The following is a 21,363-nucleotide window of genomic DNA, read 5'->3' on the forward strand; positions in this document are numbered from 1 at the left end:
AATGAGGTAACTGTTAGCCAGGATGCTAGCTCCAAATGCACACCTAGACTTGCCTTAAGGCTCACTAGTGTGCCTTGCCACACCATTTTAGGACCTCTGGTTTAAAGACAACGAGGGGAATGTTCTGGAGTGGCCGAGTCAAAGCCCAGACTTTAATCCAATAGAGAATTTGTGGCTGGACTGTTCACGATGGTTGATGGTTGTCCTTTTAGAACTTTGTCCCATCTCCACACAGGATCTCTCCACTGACTACAAACTGCAGGTGCGTGGTCTTAGAGTCTACATGAACCATTTGGTGTTGCTTTTAGGGGATTATACTGGCAAAAATCAGTCAAAACTGTCCCTATGTCTGTGCTGTCCCACATTTTAAAATTGGTTAGGATGTGAACAGGTCCAGCAAATTATCGAACAACAGTATCAGCGTCCTGGACTTCAGTCATTCTATGTCATTGTTACTCAACTCTGCTCAACCAACCAAGAGCCAAATTATTGAGAAATACTTTTTCAAGAGCCATAATCTAAGCGGTGAAGCTAAAACAGTTTGAAGTGCAATAACAATAAGTTAAAGGTGGAAAAAATGGTCAAAAAGCAACAAAAATGGGTAAAAAGGGGTAAAAACAGGGAGGAAGAGTGGAAGAGGGTCAGAAAGTAATAAAAAATGGGTGAGAAGTGACAAAAAATGAGTTAAAGGTGACATAAAATGATCCAAATGTGGCAAAAAAATTTGTGAAAAAATGACTAAAAATGGCAAAAGGCAGTCAAGAGTGGCAAAAATGGACAAAAAATAGGAAAAGGTGGTATGAAATGAAATGGGCAAAATCAGGTGAAAAAGGCAAACAATGGGATAGAGTGGCAAAAGAAATGGCAAAAATGGGCCAAAAAAGAGGAAATAAGTGGTATTTAATGGTAACAGGTAGTTTAAATGGATGTAAAATGGCAACAAAAATGGTGAAAAGGGGCAAAATGGGATAAAAATGGCAACAAGAAGTGGTTAAAATGGGCAAAAACTGGGAAAAAGTGGTTTTTAATAACTAAGGAGCTTAAATGGGTGAAAATTGAGAGAAAAAATTGTGAAAAGGGGCCAAAATGGGTCATAAGTGGCAAAAAATGGGTAAAAAGTTATAAAAAAAATTGTCAAAATGGGTAAATAAGTAGGATAAAGTGGTGTTTAATGGCAAAAGGTAGTTTAAATAGGTGAAAACTGGTGAGAAATGGTCAAAAAGAGGGCAGAAAAGTTTCTCTTTTTAAGGTTTTCTGGAGGAATAATATTTCAAATTAAGACATTAAAGAGCCACAAATAATCATGAAAGAGCCACGTCACATTGAGTATCACTGTTCTAGATAAATGCTGTATTTGAGTATTTCCAGGGGATGTTCCTGTTATGTTTTTCAGTCTCCAGGTAGACAGAGATCAGATTTCATCACCAGGTGCCCGCTGAGTTGAAATGAAAGCTCCCTGATCCGTTTCCTCCTTCTGTGTCGTAGCGTGGCGTTCAGGGACGGTTTAATGAAGTCTGATCTCTGGAGGCCTGAAGCAGCAGGAAGTCACACCTGCTGCTGAACTCAGCTTGATTGATCAGAGTCACTTTTTAAACTGTCATCTGTGGACGGAAAGACGAGTGAACGCAGAGCTCCAAACTTCAGTCTGCTGCTGGTGATAGCAGCAGACAAATCATACATTTACAAAAATGTCTAAAATTCTGTTTTCATTTTTTCATTATGGGGTGCTGAGTGTAGATAAATTAGAGACAAATGGATTTAAACGTCTGTGGCATCAGAATGCAACATTAAACGTCTGAATGGACTGAGGACTCTGGTCTAGAAACGGCCTAAAACATGCTGTATAGTACAATAGAATAAAAATCATTTCAATGAAGAATAAACAAACTGAAAACAGTGTATAAACAGTGTTCTAGTTATTTAATAACTGATTTCAAGTTCATTTTCAATTTAAATGATTCATTGAAAAAATCTCATATTGAATGGCTGTTAACAAAATCAGCCCCTCTTTTATACAGTACTGTGCAGAACTTTTAGGCATGTATGGTCTAAGGCTGAATCCCAGTTCTCCCCTTAACCCTCAATCTTACCCAGAAGCTCAACCCTCAGTCTTAACTTGCCCCTCAAAACCAAGTGTAAGGGCCATTTCATGACTGATGCCCCGTTTACATGACAACATTTTTGAGTGAAAACACAAAATTTTTGTAGCGCCTTGGCTGTCCGTTTACACGGCAACAGCGTTTTGGTGCCTGAAAACGGAACTTTTTGGAAACGGGCTCCAGAGTGGAAGTTTTTCAAAACACCCCCGTCTCCGTCTCCGTGTAAACAGGGAACCCGGCACTTTCTGGAAAACAAACATGCACACTGCAGCTGCAGTAAATATCCATGTGTGAGCAGGCTTATAACGCATGCGCGGATGGGAAGCCCAAAACAAAGATGGCCGACACCAGTTTACTGTTCGTGCTCCTCACTCTAGTGAATTAACTGTACTTCTCCAACAAAGTGTTGATTTACTTCACCATCACTTGGATCAGCAGAGATGCTCTTCGTGTATTGGTCGAGCCAGAATCTGGTGCAGGCACGAAAATCACAGCACCATCTACTGGCCTGGCATGTATACTACATCGATTTTGGTGTTTCCTGCAGTCTCGTGTGAACAGAGATCGTTTTGAAAAAGTTGTGTGGAACCTTTTGGAAACAAAGATGGAAAACGAAGCAAAACGTTGTCATATAAACGGGGCATTAGAAATGAAACACCCCTTAATCGCAGTTACGATTTCAGACTGTAGAGGGCAGTAATGTGCTGAAACTGTGTAGTCTGTTGATTCAGAGGAAGAAGAAGATGAACGAAAACGTGTTAATATTCAACCAAATAACATGTATAAACACCACAACCCCAGACATATTCAGCTGAAAGTCACCGTATAACACGGCCCTTAGCTAACGCCACACACCGGCTGTAACTCGTAGGCTTGTCCGCGACGGCACGGTTACTGGCTTACAATGGTAAAAATAAAAGTAAATGTTACGCTACAAAAAGCAAATAATCCATAAAATAACATTTAACTAAGACATTGGACTGGTTTTCTTAATTTTTAGATCTCTATTAACAAAGAAATTTACATTTGTAGCTCGATTTCTTTGTCGCATTCGCCGCCATCTTCCTTTGAATGATAACTCTCAATACCAAGGGAACATCTCAAAATTAAGGGAGATAAAGCCCTCAAACTCGCCCCTCACCTCAACTCTCAGGAGAATTTGGACAGCCCTCGCACTTCGTGGGAACGCGCATTTTGAGACTGAGGGTTAAGATTGAGGGTTAAGGGGAGAATTGGGATTCATCCCAAACATTGAGGCTGAAATAAGGCCTGTGATGGTGAATAAGCCCATCTGAGGGCGCCGTTGGGTGGAAAGGAGGGTTGACAGCACCATCAACAACAACGACATGGATGTTCTAAGGCCCTGAAAAGAGGTGGCGCTCACTGGGCCCTTCTCCAGGGGTGAAAAGACCCAACTAAAGAAATGCCTTTAGGCTTGACCTTGGCTGAATGACACGTGTATGTGTCACTGATTCTGCATCCATCCCCTCCAGCCCAGGTTGTTTCACTTGAGGCCCCATGATGACCCCTCAGTGCCTTACATGCTTAAAACATATGCACGACTGTAAATCATATAAAAGATCCTTAGCCTGAGTAGTAACTCGCCTTAATCAATAAAAAGTGATTATTCTTTCATTTTTAGTCTGAACACAGCTTTAGAGTTGTGTGATATAAATCCATGGATGGAGAAAGAAGTGCTCTAGTTCAACAATGAAACGTGACAAAGAATTCACAAAGAAAACTAGCATATGTTTGGTAATGCTGAGTGTAAAATACAAAATAATCAGGTCATCATTTACCCTCAAGAAGAGGATTTATAAAAATGACGTCTAAATGTGTTCGCTCCCATGGCTTTGAAATGTTTCCTCCTCCTATGAGAGCGTGTTTGTCCATCAGAAGGGCAGCCTGCTCGACAGTGGGATCTTGGTTTTCAGGGTCAGGGTGGAGTTGACCTGCTGGGCCGACAGGAGGTTGTGCCACTGAGCGACCGGTCGCCGTGGGTTGGACAACATGTCGGCCCAGTGCCTCAGCTGGTTCCCCGTAGCGTCGCAGCCCAGGAAGATCTTCCCCATGGTGTCGTTGCGGGTCAAGTCGTCGTGGTCCCACACTGAGATCACCAGGTTTACCCTCTGGGGACAACAGGAGCAAAATCTCTTAATATAAGGAGGAAATAATACCCACCTACATGTGGACGAGGTAGAAATCTCAACTCATAAATGAAAACTAAGCTTACATTTTGAGATTATATCGCTGAAGATCCATTTTTAGATTGTAATTATTTCATGGTCATTGAGAACAGTGGTGGACGAAAATCAAAAAGAGGGCACCTGCTGTATGTGGTGGGACACAAACAGTTGTAATAAAGGAGACTTAGTTTAGAGTGCACCAACTGGGGCAATTCATCAAATTTTGTCCATTTAAAGGGCACAAAAGAGGGCAGCATGTCAACGTTTTTATTTAGAGGTCAACAAAGTGATCAGATTGTCATTATTTGTCCATTTTGGGGGCACCACAGAGGGCTACTCACAATTTTTGTCAACAAAATAGCACAATCAAAGTTGTATAAATAGTGGGCAAAAGGAGGGCAATCCCTCAATTTTGTCCATTTCAAGAGGGGAATTTGTCGATTTTGTCTATTTAGAGAGCACTAGAGAAGGCAGCGTGCTTGTTTAGAGAGCAACAAAGGGGGGATTTTCTTCTATAGTTTGCAATTAAGAGTCTGTCAATATTTTGTCCTTTTGGAGAACACAGTAGAGGGCAACTGGTCAAAGTTTGGGTACCAAAAAGAGTTCTATGTCAGTTTTTGTCCATGTAGACTAGTGGTTCTCAATGTTGGGGTTGGGGCACCCCATGGGGGTTGTGAGACACTGAGAGGGGGTCACCAGATCAAGGTTATTATAGTGAACTAAAACTAACTAAATAACTAAAACCAAAATTCAAAAGTCATTTTAGTTAACTGAAGCTAAAAAAAAAAAAGCTTTACCAAAAAAAAAGAAAACTAACTAAAATTGTAATGTGCGCTAACAAAATTAACTAAAATAAAATAAAAATGGAGAAAAAAATATCCTTAGTTTTAGTCTTTGACACAACCATACTGACTGGCACCGACACCCAAGTCTGATCTGATTGGTTAAGACTTCAGGAAGTGATAATTTTATGTCTGGAGTTGTATTCAACCATCATCAGTAAGTAAATAAAATAATAAGTGAAGAGTAGCCTGTTTTAATGTTTTTAAAAATGTATGACCCATTATTAGCTTTAATAGCTCCTTTTTACCCCTTTTGACACCCATTTTTACCCATTTTAACCACTTATCATGATCTGTGATGCCCATTCTTGCCCATTTTTCTGACTCAGTTAACCCATTTTAGCCTGTTCCAACCATTTTTTCCACTTTTAATTCCCATTTCACCAAATTTGCCACATGTTTTTGTCACTCTAACTCATTGCTATTCATTTCTAAATTTTGCCACTTCTAACCCATTTCTGCTACTTTTAAAATCCCATTTCACCACTTTTCTGCCAATTTTTTTCTATTTTTAACCTCTTGTAGCAACTTTTAACCCACTTTTATTCTGTTTTTAAGAAAACGGGTTTATGTTTTAAGAAGGCTACAAACGAATAAAGAAAAGATATTTAGGATATTTGTTGGTTTGGTAAGAGTGATTATTATTCAGGTTAAATGTAAGAATACCACAACTTAACTGAAACATGGGCCCCAAGTTTGACCCCCCCCCCCCCCATTTAGAGGAGACAAACAAAGGCAATATGTGAAAAATACGTCCATTTGAAGTTCACCATAAAAGGTCAGTGCAGCATATTTTGTCCAACCAGTTGGTGACTTTGTGTGGCATTTTTTTTTAACTTAATTGCATTAGGAAAGGCAACCCCCCCCCCCCACACACACGCACACACACACCCACACACACACACACCACCATGAAAGTTGCAGTGATATGTTCTGTTGCGTTACCTGGATTTGGTCGAATGTCACATCAAAGATGAAGGACTCGTTGAAATAAGGGCTTAGCGTCTTCTTCTTTACCGTCGTCTTTCTTTTCTTCCACTTCCTCTTGTCCAGAGTCAGCTGAACCTTCACATACGGATCTGAAACACCAAAGAAGTGTCAGACTTCTCCTTTAAAAACCAACACAAAGTACAAAGAGGTAAAATCTTTATTTTTAATGGAAAACAATCTTAACTGATGATTAAAATAAGATTGGATTTTTAGCACTTTGTGCTACTTGCTACTTGCAACACTTCTCTTATTTGTACTCTATTTCTATCGGGTTTCTGTCGCCGATGGCCTGCTCTGTCTAAGATACTTTTTGCTGCTGTAAATTGGAATTTCCTCATGTGGGACTAATAAAGGAATATCTTATCTTATATCTTATCTTACTTGTGGCATTTATTACTTTTTGAAAAACCTTTATTGTCCCTTTGATTGTTTTTAAAATGACAGTTGAACGAGCTCACAGCCATGTAGTTACCTTCAACCAGAAGAACTGAACTGCTGGTTCATATTTGAGGATGTAAAACCGTTTGATAAAAGGTTTGTCTGACCTGAAGTCCCGCTGATGTCCATGCTCTTCAGGTTTTTGGCCTCCAGGATCACCACCGTCAGTTTACCGGCGGTGGGAACGTAACGCAGAGAGAAGCAGATCTCACCAAGGTTTTCATCCTGCAGATGAATTTTAAAAAATATGTAGATTATAGCACTGAAGTGTATGAATAAAAACAGTGACTGGTGGGGTCATGGTCAAGGTTTGTGCAAAGTTTGAAGAAAATCTGTTAAAGAGTTCTTGAAGTATCTGGTTCACAGGTGTGGCAGACAGCCTGAAGACATGATCCCTCAGGTTTTGGCTGTCACCTGCAGAGACACACTGAAAGAAACACATCAAACCTCAAACTTGGCGGGCTCGCCGAGGTCCTCCCACTCCTCGATGACGTGGTTCCAGTCGACGTTGCAGAGCTGCACCCGCAGCTCTCCGATGATGTTGTGTTTGGAGAATCTGTTGAAGTCGTACACCTTCATGACCACCGTCGACTTCAAGAGGGTCGACTTGGATATCTGAGGAAACATCCGTCCGCTGTGATTCTCTGACAACAATCTTTAGTTTACCAGGACACTGAATCCACTCTTACATCCTGAACCCTCTCCTACCTGGAAGTTGAACTTCTCATTGAAGACGGGGTTCAGCGTGTTCTTGAACACTTTGGTCTCGCAGGTTTTCGCTTTGTCAGGGCAGATGTAGACTTTGACGTATGGGTCCGAGCTCCCTCCCAGGTCCATGGCCTTCAGGCTGCTGGCTTGTTTGATTCCCACGGTGAGCTGTTGAGGAGCAGAACAGAAGATAATGACTTTTAATGTGTTTGAGACAGTGGTGGATGCAGGATGTTTCAGGGGCAGGGGCAAAAATAATACAAAGGGCCCCCGCTGTCTTTGGTGGAACAACATGCAAAAAGTTGTAGTCCATACCTCAAGCACTTTATGCAATTTCTGAAGTTCTGACCACAAGAGGGCCACCAACAAGCTGGAAGGGCAACCCAAAGGGGGTTTTGTCAAATGTTGGCCAATCACAAGGACTCTGGGGGCACTTCATCAAACTTTGACAACTCAAAGAGCACTGAAGAGGGCATTTTGTCAAATTTTGTCCACTCATAATGCACTCTGGAGGGCACTGTCAAATATTGGCCAATTAGAGGGCACAGCCAAGGGGAACTTTATAGCTTTTGGCCACTTAGATGCTTAAAGAGGGTTCCTTGTCTAGTTTTGGCCAATCAGAACATACTTAAGAGGGCAATTTGTCAAACTTTGGCTGATTGGACGGCACTATGGAGATCATGTTGTCAAATTTTGGCCATTCAGAGGGTTCATAAGAGGGCACTTGTCCATTTTAGGCCACTCAGGGGGGCACTGAAAGGAAAACAATGTTAGGTTTTGACTACTTAGAGTTCACTAAAGAGGGCCCTTTGTCAATTTTTTGCCACTCAGAGGGAACTTGAAAGGGCACTTTGCTGAGTTCAGGTCACTCAGAGGCAATTTTATAAAGTTCTGGCCACTCAGAGATCTTAAGAGAGGGCACTGTGTTGAGTTTAGGTAATTTAGGGGGCACTTTATCAGTTTTGGCCACTCAGAGGGTGTTTTGACAAATATTAGCCACTGAGAGAGGACTAACAAGGACATAATTTCAGATTTTGGCTACTTAGAGTCCGCTAAAGAAGACCCTCCATCAAATTTTTGCCATACAGAGGGCGCTTGAGAAGGCACTATGCTGAGTTTAGGCCACTCAGAAGGCCCCTTATTAGATTTTGGCCACTCAGAGAGCTTCAAAGAGGGCACTATGTTGAGTTTAGGTCATTTACAGGCAACTCAGAGGGCACCGACAGGGAAACAATGTCAGGTTTTAGCCATTTAGAGTGCACTAAAGAGGACCCTTTATCATTTCTGGCCATTCAGAAGGCACGAAAGAGGGTGTACTGTCAAACAACTGGACTCTAGAAGGCATTTTATCAAATTTGGCTGAACAGAAGGCACTATAAAGGACACAATTATGGCATTTTTTTTCCAAACAACCAGCCATTAGGTGAGACACTGAATGATTTAGTCACTTTTTAGGCAATTGTTTCAGCTTTGAGCTTTGCAAGATGCAGCTGTTCATGACACTGCCTGAGAGACTGGAGTTTGATATGCATAGAATTTAGCCAATCAATCAGCCTTGGAAGGTCATATTAGATTTAGATTATGTAAGAATTTATTTTAGTGCACTTTGGTGCCCACTGAAGATCTCTGAATGCTGCTGCATTCCCAGTTGTTCCCTCTCGTAGACAGCATGCTTTTGAGGGTGGTGAAACCGGGAAAGACTAGTGAGAAGCCAAAGGACCATATGGAATGATGCAGTACAGTTATATTACTAGATTTGTACGATTATGTCTCTGCTGGCTTCTGCAGCCATTAAGCATTCTGTTGTCATGTAAAGACTATCTAACTGTTACTGTGATGTCCATGGGCAGTGTAATATGTGTAATATTTGGGGTTAAATCACCTCAGACTGAGCGGCGTTGTAGTCCAGAGAGTAGAGCAGCTTTCCCCTGTACTGTCTGGCCGAGCCGTAGTCCACATCGTTCACATCCGGCTGAACCTAAACACACAAACGAGTCAGTCTGTATTAACGAGGAATTCTCCCCGATGTCCTGATCGTTGAATCAAATGAATGCACATGTGTTATATTTCAGAAGTTTTATCATGGTTTTAGTATGTTCAAATCTCACTCTGATGACCTTAAAACAGAAAAAGTCTCTGAGATCTCTGGCGCCCCCTAGAGGGTCCTGGACTTCAAATATGGGGATCAGTTCTGTCAGGGAATAAATCACAGAGGAGCTGGAACATCTCAGAGATTTCTCTGAACTTCACCTGTGAGTCCAGTTTTTATAACTGACAGGTAAACATACCTGCCAACAGACGTAACACCAGGGGGCGCTGCCACTCACCAGAGCCGTAGTTGTCTTCCCGTTCACTTCAGTCAGACTGATCTTCTCGTCCTTCTTCTTCTGCTGTTTCTTCTTGTTTGACTTGCAGCAGCACCTGTGGCAGACGAACAGACAGCAGAGCAGGATGGCCAGAACGCCGACCACGAAGATGATGTACACCGCCCACCGAGGCACTGCGGGGAACATGAACGTTATTGAAACGACTTTTAAAATTAAACTATGACCAAAATCATTCAAAGCTTTTTGGTTTGATAGCAGATTTTCAAACCTTGATATAACACTAGTAATAATACCTGCTTTATTTAAACTCTTTTCTAAACCTGCGCTCTAATTAAATGAAGTATCAGATTATCTGGACAGGAGGATGATGAGGATGAAGAGGATGGTGTGGCTGCTGACTTACAGGGGATGCCGTCCAGCAGGCCGTGGATGAAACCAGCAGCTGGATGGATGGTGGTGTTGGTGTGAGAATGGGTGGTGGAGATATTGGTGATGGGAGGAGCTGGTGATGGCGGTGCACGAGGGAAAGCATGAGAGGAGACTGGTGATCGACGGACGACAGGCATGATGAGGAGGATGAAGAAAGAAAGTTCTAGAAACAGGAGAAGAGAGACTTAGAGATTTCAGAGCAGCTGTCCATGAAAATTTTCCTCTACGTGGTTTTAAATTCTAGCTCAAAGAGGAGTGATTTCTGGCCATGACCCTGGAAAAATGACAACAAAGAGTCCCAGCAGGAGGAGGCGGGGTTTACACTGTTGCTAGGTGTAACATATTATTTGTAGAGCTGTGATTGGTTGATTCAAAAATGAGAATAAAGCCATGCTTTGAAAGTGTATAACCTAAAAATGTTTAAAACACATACCCTACTGCTGTAGTCACATGCTGCATGTGACGAGACTGCTGATCACTGATTGGATGCAGCTGAGGAACGTTTTTGCACCAGCAGAGTCTGCATTTACTGCTTTTAAATTTAGTGTTTTCCTTGCTTTGGACCAAAATACCTTTAAAGTTTGTCACATTTCACTCTTGAAAGTTTTGGTCTAGTTTTAGTCGATGAAAACTCAAAACGTTTTGTTCCAGTTTTATGCTTAATTACAGTGTTTCAAAGAAGTACTCACCCACTTAAATGTGTTTCCATTTTTTAATTTTATAAATCAATCATGGTTAATATAATTTAGCTTTTTAACAAAAAAGAACAAACAAAAATAACTTTTAAATATCAGAGTGAAAACAGATTTCTACAAAGTCATGTCAGTTAATCGTTACTCCTGGCTACTATTTCACCATGAAGACAAAGTTACACTTCAAGCAACTCAGAAAAGCTTTTTGAAAACTATAAGTCAGGGGATGGATGCAAAAACATTTCCTAGTCTCTGAACATCCCCCAGAGTTCAGTTAAATCCATCATGAAGAAATGAAGGAATAGGTCACATGTGTAAATCTGCCTAGATCAGACCGTCCTCACAAACTGAGTGAGCGTGCAAGAAGGAGACTAGAGAGAGAGGACACCAAGACTCCTATGACTACTCTGAAGGAGTTCCAAGCTTCATCAGCTGAGATGGAGAGACTCTGCAGACAACAACTGTTGGCCGGGTTCTTCAGCAGTCAGAGCTTTATGGGAGAGTGGCAAAGAGGAAGACACTGTTGAAGAAAACTCAGATTCAGTCTGGACTAGAGTTCACCAAAAGGCATGTGGGAGACTCCATGGTCAAGAGGGAGAAAGTTCTTTGGTCTGATGAGACCAGAATGGAGCTTTTTGGAGATCAGACACACCATTCACACTGTGAAACATGGTGGTGAAAGCATCATGCTGTGGGGATGCTTCTTAGCAGCCAGCCCAGGAAGGCTTGTAAAGGTAGAGGGTAAAATGAATGCAACTAACTATCGGAAAATGCTAGATCAGTGGTTCTCAAATGGTGTGGCAAGGCACACTAGTGTGCCTTAAGGAAGGTCGATGTGTGCCGTGGGAATTTGTAAGCAGGCCTGCCCACAGATCTGGCTGGACCCCTGAAAAACCCCAGAGAATGGGTTTGTGATTTATTGATGATACCTGTGTGTGTGTGTGTGTGTGTTGGATCAGTGGCATTGGTGCTAGCATCCTGGCTAACAGTTACCTCATTAAGAGCTGGAAAGCATGGCAAGCTGTTATTGGGTTGAAATATTTACATATTCATGTTATTTTTAACCAAGTTAACCAATGTTTCTACCCATTTCTGCCACTTCCTTTGACAACTTAAGCCACTGTGCTGCTTTTTAGCATTTTCACCACTTCTTATTACTACTTTTGATCCATTTTTGCCACATTTAATCCATTTTTTACTTCCTTCTTGCCACTTTTTTGCTATTGTTTGGCCACTTTTTGCCCATGTTTGTCCTTTTTTAAATTACTTTTAACCCATTTTTACTACCTTTTTACAACATTTAACCATTTAGGCCACTTGTAACCCATTTTTGCCACTATTTTGACACTTTCAATTTCAACCCATTTTTTGGCTACTTTTTAAAAAAAAATTTTTACCAGTTTCTCTGACTTTGTCATGCCATTTTTTGCTCAACTTTGTCATGTTCTTTTCATCACTTTTAACCCATTTTTGCCACCTTCCCACTTTTCCATCTCCATGATCCCCCCAGTTGGCTGGGCCCCAGAAAGCTCTCCCCATATAGGCCACCTTGACTGTGATATTATTTGAAAGGTCTATTTTGTATTGATATGAATGGTGTGCCTTCAGACTTTGGCTTAACCTCAGGTGTGCCTTGGGTGAAAAAAGTTTGAAAACCACTGTCTTAGAGGATGATCTTATTCAGTCTGCGAGAGAACTGCAGCTTGGGAGATTTATTTTCCAGTAAGACAATGAGCCGAAGCATCCAGAGAAAGCTAAACAGAAACAGTGTATATCCTAGGCAGTGAATATTTTCTGTAGGTACTACATAAGCCCTCAGGTTTCATACCTTCCCAGCACAATTCTTCATTTTACCCTTTTCCTGTGAAGATAAGGCCAGTTTCTCAAAAAAAAAAAAATGTATATAACAAGAACAAGCAACAAATAAATAGATAATATAAAACACAAATTTTAGTTGATAACATGTCTTTGCACTTTAGTTTTATTTTTAGTTTAAACATCTTTTTTCTGAAGTAATTTTATTAGGTATAAGGTAAAATCAATATCAGCATAAACACTCTCATCAGTGCTCAAACAGATTTAAAATACACAGCGTCACGGTGGACAAATATCACTGATTTAAAACATCCAACAGTCCAGCACCAACATTTTAGTCTTGTTTCAGTCTCCCTGACCAAACTAAACCGACTTTTTTCATGTAGTCTTCATTTTAAAGGTGAAATTCCTAGAAAAAGTCTTGATTCTGAAAATTTTCTAGTTAAAAACTCCTTGGAGGAAGAATCCCGCTCCTGGATGTTTCCTGACAACAGTGAAGTATGAAATCAAACATGGGAGCGATCAGACAGCCGAGTGGAAAACTCCACCATGAACAAACAGTGATAACCTCTCTGCTCACAGCTCCAGCACTGTTTCAGTGTTAGCCGACATGAGGATGTGTGTAAGTCAACAGAGAGGAGGAAATACACACTTATATAATTACACCTGAACTACCCACACTACAGAGTCTCTGATAGGTACACACACTCAGAAAATGCTTTGATTTAACAGCAGCAGCACGTCTAAAAAGTAGGGACATGTTTACCATTGGGTAGCGTCCAGTTAATGGGAGAGGAATGTTGTCCCATTCTTGTCCGATGTGGGATTCTAGCTGCTCAGCAGTCCTGGGCCGTCTTCCTTTTCTGATGCTCCAAATGTTTTCTATTGGTCAAAGGTCTGGACTGCAAGCAGACCAGTCCAGGACCCGGACTCTCCTCCTGTGAAGCCATGCTGTTGTGATGGATGTGGTATGTGGTTTAGCAGCATTGATAGTTCCTTTCTAGATGTTAGAGCTGTCCACACCATAGGCACTAATGCAGCTTCATACCATCAGAGATGCAGGCTTTAGAGCTGAGCCAGGACAACAAGCTGGATGCTCCCTCTCCTCTTTAGTCCACAGGACACGGTGTCTGTGGTTTCCTCTGACCACAGAACAGTTCTCCATGTTTCCTCTGTCCATGTTAAATGAGCTTTGGTCCAGAGAAGACGGCAGTGTTCCTGGATCCTGTCTACATATGGCTTCATCTTTGCACATTTTGTGGATGACACGGCCAGCTGTGTTGACAGCCAATGATTTCTGGAAGTGTTCCTGAGCCCAGGCAGTGACTTCAGTACAGAATCATGCCTGTTTTTAATGCAGAGTCTTCTGAGGGCCTAGAGATTATAAAGATCCATCATTGACCTTGATGGTCCCTTGTGGACAGAGATTTCTCCAGATTCTATCAATCTTTTGATGATATTATGAAGGGAGATTCACAGTCTTTGCAGTTCTACGTTTTGGAAGATTTTCTGAAGTTGTTCCACAGTTTTTAGACACCGTTTTCAACGACTGTAAACTTCTACTTCTACCCAGTCATGTCACTGACCTGCTGCATAATAGCAGTAAAATGCACCTCCAGTCATGTTTTTCATTAGTACCATTTACTTTTCCAGCCTTCTGTTGCCCTGTCCCTACCTTTTTGAGCTGTGTTGCTGCCATCAAATTCAAACTGAGCTAATGTTTTCACAAAATGTTAAAATGTCTCAGTTTCAACATTTGATATGTTGTTTCTGTTCTACTGTGAATAAAATACTCGTTTATGAGATTTAAAATCAGTGCATTCTGCTTTCCAACTTTTCTGGAACAAGTGTTGTAAATGAAACTGTCCTTAATTTTGTAGACTTGCATGCATCGGTCTTAGGATAAATATTCTCCTCTTCTACCTTTCCACTTGTTTGCAGGGGTACAAACTGTTCAGTATGCATTAACAATCAAAAAAGCACCAAAAATACTTTTATGTTAAACAAACAACACTGGCCTGTCCTGCTCTGTCTTCATAAAACGATAAATGAAGTATTTTACTCACTATTGGTGGCTTTTACAGAGTTATCAACATCTCCTGGAGCCGGCCAGAGGCTGAAGCTCAGAAACAATAGAAGTTTTGGAATAAGAGTGAAGAGGAAGGAGGTGACGTCCAGCAGAGAGAGAGAGGACTTTTTCCTTTAAACAACCCTCAAACCGTTTCATCAAGAAGAGGAAACGTCTCCTCCCTCCATCTTTAGATTTCACAGTAATGAGCAGGAAAATCACATCAACAGCAGCACATCTGAGGCAGCAGGAGGACTCAAATACACTTCTTCTTCTACAGCAGAAAAGCGGAGTAACACATTTTACTTACAGATACAAGTTTGAGCAGAGAGCAGCACATAAATGTTCACTAGAGGCCTGGAGTTAGGGTCTCTGCTTCTCAGCAGACATAGGTTAATGTTAAAATGAGTGAAATAAAGGCAGATTTCACATTTTTAAAGTGTGTCCAGAGACCAGACCGTCATGTTTATCCTCTTTCTTTCACATAGCTGAGAACAGTAGAGCTGGAATTTGATGGAATCTGACACGTCAACATCTTCAGTTTCATTTTAGCTGATTCAAACATAAAAATCTAGTTCAGTCCTAAAACCTTTATCCTTTAGACCAGTGGTTCTCAACTGGTGGGTTGGGACCCAAAAGTGGGTCAGGGGCAATTTTCAGAGGTCGCGACAAGGTGTAAAAAAAAAATGGTGGCTAAAGTCCTGAAGTCCTTTTGGACATGCTTCAAAACCTTTAATTTTACCCTGTTTTACTGTAAAATTGGGTTAATTTAAATGTCTGATCAATATTTCAACTAGCTGAATCTTGTATCTTGCAATAAATTGTTACTTTTCCCATGAAAATGAAGTAATTTCACAAGTTTTCTGGGAAATTGGCAACAACTGACACATAATGATTGGGAAAGAGGGTCTAAAATGTGCTCGTTTTGTCCTTTTCATTTTTTATATCAGGTGTTTTGGTCCAATCATGCTCCAAACTGCAACGTATTCCATTAACTGAGCATGTGTTGTTGACATTTTTTTGGAAACCTGAGTCTCGATCTATTGTAAGACAAACTGGTGGATCCTGAGGCAGGATCAGTTGAGAACCACTGCTTTAGATGATCTTTAAAAGTTAAGGATGAAAAAAAAACAACGTAGGCTGATTTAGGTCTGCTGGTCCTTCTTTAAACTCTAAACACTAGTTATTTAAGATTCACAGCAGACATAGGCTGATAAAGGCCGATATAAACAGCTGATATGGGCTTATATTTAGAGACAGACTAAGCCAAGAGTTACAAATAATAATGGCTGATATTTACAGCCATATAGATCAATATTTCAGTCAGTTTAGGCCAATATTTACATCTGACGTTATCTGAAATTAACAGCAAAATAGGCTGAAAGTTTTTAGCTGATATAGACCACGGACAGGCCAACTATGAGCTGATATAGACTGATGTATGGACCAGTATTCACAGTTGATAGTGGACGATGTTTACTGGCAGTTAAGGCTAATATTTACATCCATTAGTCTGGCTGAGGTTCTGTTAGCAACACCTACATAAAAGCAGGGATTTGATTTTAGAAATATTTGACATTAGACATTAGACATGAGACGGTAGGATATCAGGAGCCTGAGTTGAAGTATTTGTTGTGTTTTTAATCAGCTGGAAAGAGAATGTGGCTGAAAAACAAGTTTGCTTAACGACAACTCCACAAACGGCCTGAAGCTGTTTACACATTTCATAGGTCAAACCACAGAAACAGACTAAATAAACGACTCATTTTCACGCTCTTTTAAAATAGTGGAAATGATTGTTATTCAGATACTGAGAAGAGACCTGGACTGTAGATTGAGTGGAACTTAGCAGAACCTTTGGGACGCTCTGGAAACAGACCAGAGCACGGACAGTGGAGCTGTGAAGTTTGAAAAGAAAGCTTTGGTCGTCATGAGTGGATCGCTGCACAGACTTAGTATGTGGAAAATGGGGGTTTGGCACAAAAGAGGCTAGCCCTAAAATATGTTAGAATGACAGTGGTGAATGGTGGAAATGACAGACTGAGCATGAACATCTGAGAAAAACAACGACAGTTTCAGCCTTTATAGCAATACTACACAGGAAAATCATCAGAGTTAATTTAACAGCCATAGTGTTAATTTGAAAACTTTTTCTTATTTTATAATTTTCACACCGAGTTAAATTTTCACTTTGGACTCTGTTCATATTTAAATTTTCTTTCTCAGTGTACTTTTAATAACGTTTCCTGTCACTTTGGGTGTTCGTTTTGAGTATTTACAATTGGAATTATTAAAACATAATGCATTAGCAACACTTAATCAGAGTTGGCACCTTGAGTTCCTCACCTGTGGAAAAAATGCGGTGAAACAAAGTGACAAAAGTGGATCCAAGTCTGCACTTTGGTAAATACAAACATACCACCTTAAACTTTATAATGTTGAGTGCTGCAGGCAGGAAGCCTCTAACTCAGTGGATAACTTCATTCATGGTGCAAAAAAGTCTAACGTCAAAAACAACAAAGATTCTGTTGGAAACATGACCAAAGGAATCCCGGTGGTCGCTGTACAACAGGCAACATCTAAACACATCGAAACACTCTGCCCAAGGACATGATGGGAAAACCCTGCCAAAGCATTTCCCAAGATTTTAAATGGTAGTGGGCAGTGCTTACATCAGGGCTTTTCAATTACAGATTCAACTGGGCCAAATTTTAAGATCTAGAAATGTACCTGGGCCAGACATGCTTGGCACCCAGTAAGCAGCCGATAATGTCAAATTTCAAACCAATACAGATTAATTTGATGAAAAAAATGCACTTTTATTCATAGTCTGCCTTGTAAATTCGGCAACATGACAAAAACACGTCAAAAAGTGCATAAAACTCAACAACAGAGCTGCATTTGAACGTATCTGAGGTAGTAGAAATGTTATTTTCATTTGAATAAAAATGAAAAAATAAAATGAAATTCTGTAAATAATAATCTTGGTCACATCTTACCCAGGCATGCATAAAAACTAAATCTGCACAGTTGCAGCTACAGTTGAAAAGGACATGTTTTATATTCAATATTTTTGGGCAACTTCTGTCAGCGTCACTAGCCACACGTTCACAGTCTGAAATACTGTGGGAATTTATGAAAACTTGCCTTCCGAATCTCTGGCATGACCGTAGTTCTGGACCGAATGTGGCCCCTGGGCCACTAATTGACTAGGCCTGGCTTAGATGATGGTCTTTCTACAGAGATTATTTAACCCTGAATGGATCAACACTGTCAAATTACTCCAACACTGAAGTCCAGTTCACTCAGAATGGAGTTAAATTCAATGAAACGATTAACCCTGAGATTTCAACCCTTTAGTTTCTGCTGTGCATGTACACTTGTATGCATTTACAGCATCAAAGTGGAAATAACTTTGAGAATATTGCATCTATTGCATATTGAATAGTTATGTCTGTAAACAACATTAACCCTGTCTGCCTGCTTGCAGTGAATTTTCCTGAATATTACCAACCTCATGATCATAAAGACTAACCCGGAAGTCAGTCGAGACTTTACCAAGAGCCGAGTAAGAAAACATCTGAATGAAATAATGAGCAGTTTGCATTCACACCTGCAGCACAAAAAAAACAAGAAAGTAAAGAAGGGCTGGAGAATCAGGTCACATGGAGATGACGGGAAAATAAAGATAGACGAGTGAATTTTGTTTTTTGAACAGTGAAAGTGTCTGCTGAGTTTTTTGGGATTAACCCACAAACAAACCAAGCAGTCACATGACTGCTGACCAAACAACCAGGCAATTTTATGTCGACAGGCTCACAAATCAACTGCAAAATTGACGTTTACAACTTCTAAGTTTCTCTCTGTATTTGTCACCACAATAAAGGAGAAAGCAACAACGAGTTTTTGTCATTTAAAACTAAATAATAAGGCTATAACAGGTTCTTTAAACACAGCCGTACCTGGGTAAGTCTGAGACTTTAAGGCCTCTTCTTTTCTTTTATTTAAATCTCATTTCTTCTGCGTTTGTTCAGTCGGCTGTTGGATCTCTGAGTCTCTCCTGCTGAGCGTCAGTCGACCATTTTCCACTCTCACAGTGAATCCACTCGGACCTGCAGGAGCCACCACGCCTGCTGAACACACACACGAACACAGCGACACGGTGCTCGGTGTTCAAACAGAGGTGGAGTCACTGCTGCTACAACAGCAGTTATTCAAATATGAGTCAGAGCAGAGAACAAGACACTGGGACGAGAATATGAATGGGGTACTTCAAACTTTATCTGAAAGGGCCTCTGTGAGGTTAAAGTTCTTTTTAATATCCTTAAAGACATTAAATGATAAAACATCACTAAACACAAACTGAAGATATAAACAACAAACAAACATCAGTCATACTGACATCGTCAAAACCATACTGTCATTGCTCAGAGATGTTTACCTCCTCATGGCTTGCAAAGTGCATTGAAACGGCGGCCATCTTGGTGAGGTGTGGCTGCAGCTTATGATAAATAGGTATCTAGAATGGTGCACAATCCAAGCCACTTCATTGGTCACAAACCTCAGACATATATCTATGATTTGGGGTTCTTTGTAGAATGAAACGCTTCTGTTCCAAAAAAGTTGGGACACCATGTTCAGGTGCAAGTTTTTTTTTTTCTCTGTGATTTAATTCAAGATGTTAAACTTTGACATTCTAGATTTTTCTCATACAAAGGGAAATATTTCATGACTTTTTTGTTTAAATGTTGATGATTACAGCTCACAGCTTAAAGACACAGAAACATCTACAATCAGGAAAATTCTGCTCATTTATGCACTCAGTACTTGGTTGGACCTCCTTTTACACAAATTAAGTTTTGCCACTTTCCGCTCATTTGGCCTCTCTTTAATCTCTTTAAGTCACTCTCCTGCCAATTATTTCCCCTGTGTACTGCCCTTTAAACCTTTCTCAATACTTACCAGGCTATTTTTGCCACTTTTAAAACATTTTTGACACTTTTTGCCCCCTTATGCCTCTCTAACCCAATTTTTACCATTACACCTATTTACCCCTTTCCCTTCATGTTTCATCAACTTTTGCCACTCTTTTATCCATTTCTGCCACTTTTTAATCCCTTTTGTATTACTTTTTGTCCATGATTTTTGCTACTTTTAACCCATTTTTTTCCTATTTTTACCATTTTAACCTCTTTTCACTACTTTTCCTGCCAATTTGTGTCCCTTTTTGCCACTCTCTAACCATTTTTCATTACTTTATCTGGCCATTTTTGCAACATTTCCAGCAGTCTTAACCATTTTTTAAAAAATATATCTTTAAAATATTTACTAATAAAGGCTGACAAGAGATTCTTTGTAAGAACAGATAAAATGTTCTAAAACTATTTAAATATAAATAGTTTTTGAAGAATTTAAAAGCTGCAGAGATTTAAAACCAAAAGATACTCTTAAAACCACGACATCTTCTTTTCCTCCTTTTCTGAATTTAATGATCTTCTGGGGGCCAAATAGTAAGCCTTGGGGGGCCTGGTGTGGCCCTCAGACTGCCAGCTGATGATCAGTACTCTACAAGGTGCAGGTCAGAATCAAACACAGTAATACCATGGTCAGTAAACCAGTTTCTGGTAGTCCTGTCTTCACTGTGGGACGACTGAAAGGAAATCAGGATCTCCATAAAGGTTCTCAGCAGATGGAAGCATGAAGGGATCTAAGATCTCTGGGTAGACGGCTGACAGCATGGACTCTAGACTTAAGAAAGAGCAGTGGACCAACAACAGCAGCTGACATGGACCTCAAACCATCACTGACTGTGGAGAGTGGAAACACTGGACCTCAAGACCTGAAAGATTCTGGGACCATGTTTCACAAATGAAAACAGGACTTTGGAGCACTGAGCAACGGTCCAGCAAATGGGTGGCTGTTGGGCAGCTGCTGCTCCTCTCTCTCGATGAAACCTCACTTCAACTCCTTTAAAGGGCCAAATTTTTTGTGGATATCAACCATCAGATGTAGAGGGCAAAATCTGTAAACACAGCTGTGTAAAAAAGAGGCTGATGTCAAAAGTTGTGTTCTGTCTCTTAAACTTGGCACAGTTCTGTGATGAAAATGCTTGTTCCACATGGATAATGAAAGCAATCACACATTCTTTTTTATTTAACTGAGACTGCATTTATTTGTTTAAATGATGAGAAAAGCAAAAAGCATCCAGAGACCGTCACAGTGAAGTTATCAGAGCAGGAAACCGTTGCACAGCAGCCTTCAACAGTTTTTCACTACAACTGAATTTACATCAGACTCTCAAGGGTTAAATCAGCACTAACAGACAGAAATCTGCTGTGGCTCCTTTTTTAAGCATGTTGTCAACACATACCTGCACAAATCATCAGTGTCTCAGTAGGTGTTGAGCTTACTGATGTGCTGCAGCATTTGACTGAAAAGAACGTGTAAATTCAGAGCAACTCAGCTAAAAAAAAGCTGTGCATATTCTTATTTTTCAACATTTATTTGAGTGAATTTCCTTCCTTCTAAACTCTTTGCTCTGTCTACATCTGTACAATCTAGTGTCTTCTCTTATGAATTAGTTGGCTTATTTTTATATTTCTGTTCATTTGAAGTGTGAAACTCCACCAGGACCTTAATGTTTTTATAGACAGACATTATACAAGAGTGAAGTCAGAATTTTCTACACCAGGAATCATTTTTATCTGCTGCAAGAGAGGAATCAGATTTAAATCCAGGTAATGCATGGAGTGTTTCTGACTAGAGCTGG

General features: G+C 40.4%; 1 protein-coding gene across 1 annotated transcript; it reads right to left on the reverse strand.

Moving 5' to 3' along the window:
• Positions 1-3,339: 3,339 nt before the first annotated feature.
• syt8 (synaptotagmin VIII) lies at positions 3,340-18,648 on the reverse strand. Its single transcript, XM_041796118.1, has 9 exons — positions 18,557-18,648; positions 9,994-10,182; positions 9,591-9,763; positions 9,146-9,241; positions 7,264-7,431; positions 7,003-7,170; positions 6,663-6,780; positions 6,073-6,206; positions 3,340-4,228 (listed from the first exon to the last, which is right to left on the reverse strand). The coding sequence occupies exons 2-9, from the start codon at positions 10,154-10,156 to the stop codon at positions 3,992-3,994; spliced, it is 1,257 nt and encodes a 418-aa protein (XP_041652052.1). The 5' UTR covers positions 10,157-10,182; positions 18,557-18,648; the 3' UTR covers positions 3,340-3,991.
• Between the last annotated feature and the right edge of the window lie 2,715 nt (positions 18,649-21,363).

This window comes from Cheilinus undulatus, linkage group 9 (genome assembly GCF_018320785.1).
Source record: "Cheilinus undulatus linkage group 9, ASM1832078v1, whole genome shotgun sequence".
NCBI lineage: Eukaryota > Metazoa > Chordata > Actinopteri > Labriformes > Labridae > Cheilinus > Cheilinus undulatus.

Excerpts from the sequence above, each read along its gene's own strand:
- syt8 (XM_041796118.1), bottom strand. The coding sequence starts at position 10,156 with ATGCCTGTCGTCCGTCGATCACCAGTCTCCTCTCATGCTTTCCCTCGT. Across the intron at positions 7,432-9,145 it reads ACAACGCCGCTCAGTCTGAG|CTCACCGTGGGAATCAAACA; the intron begins GTGATTTAACCC and ends GCTCCTCAACAG. Across the intron at positions 6,781-7,002 it reads GCGAGCCCGCCAAGTTTGAG|GATGAAAACCTTGGTGAGAT; the intron begins GTTTGATGTGTT and ends ATTCATCTGCAG.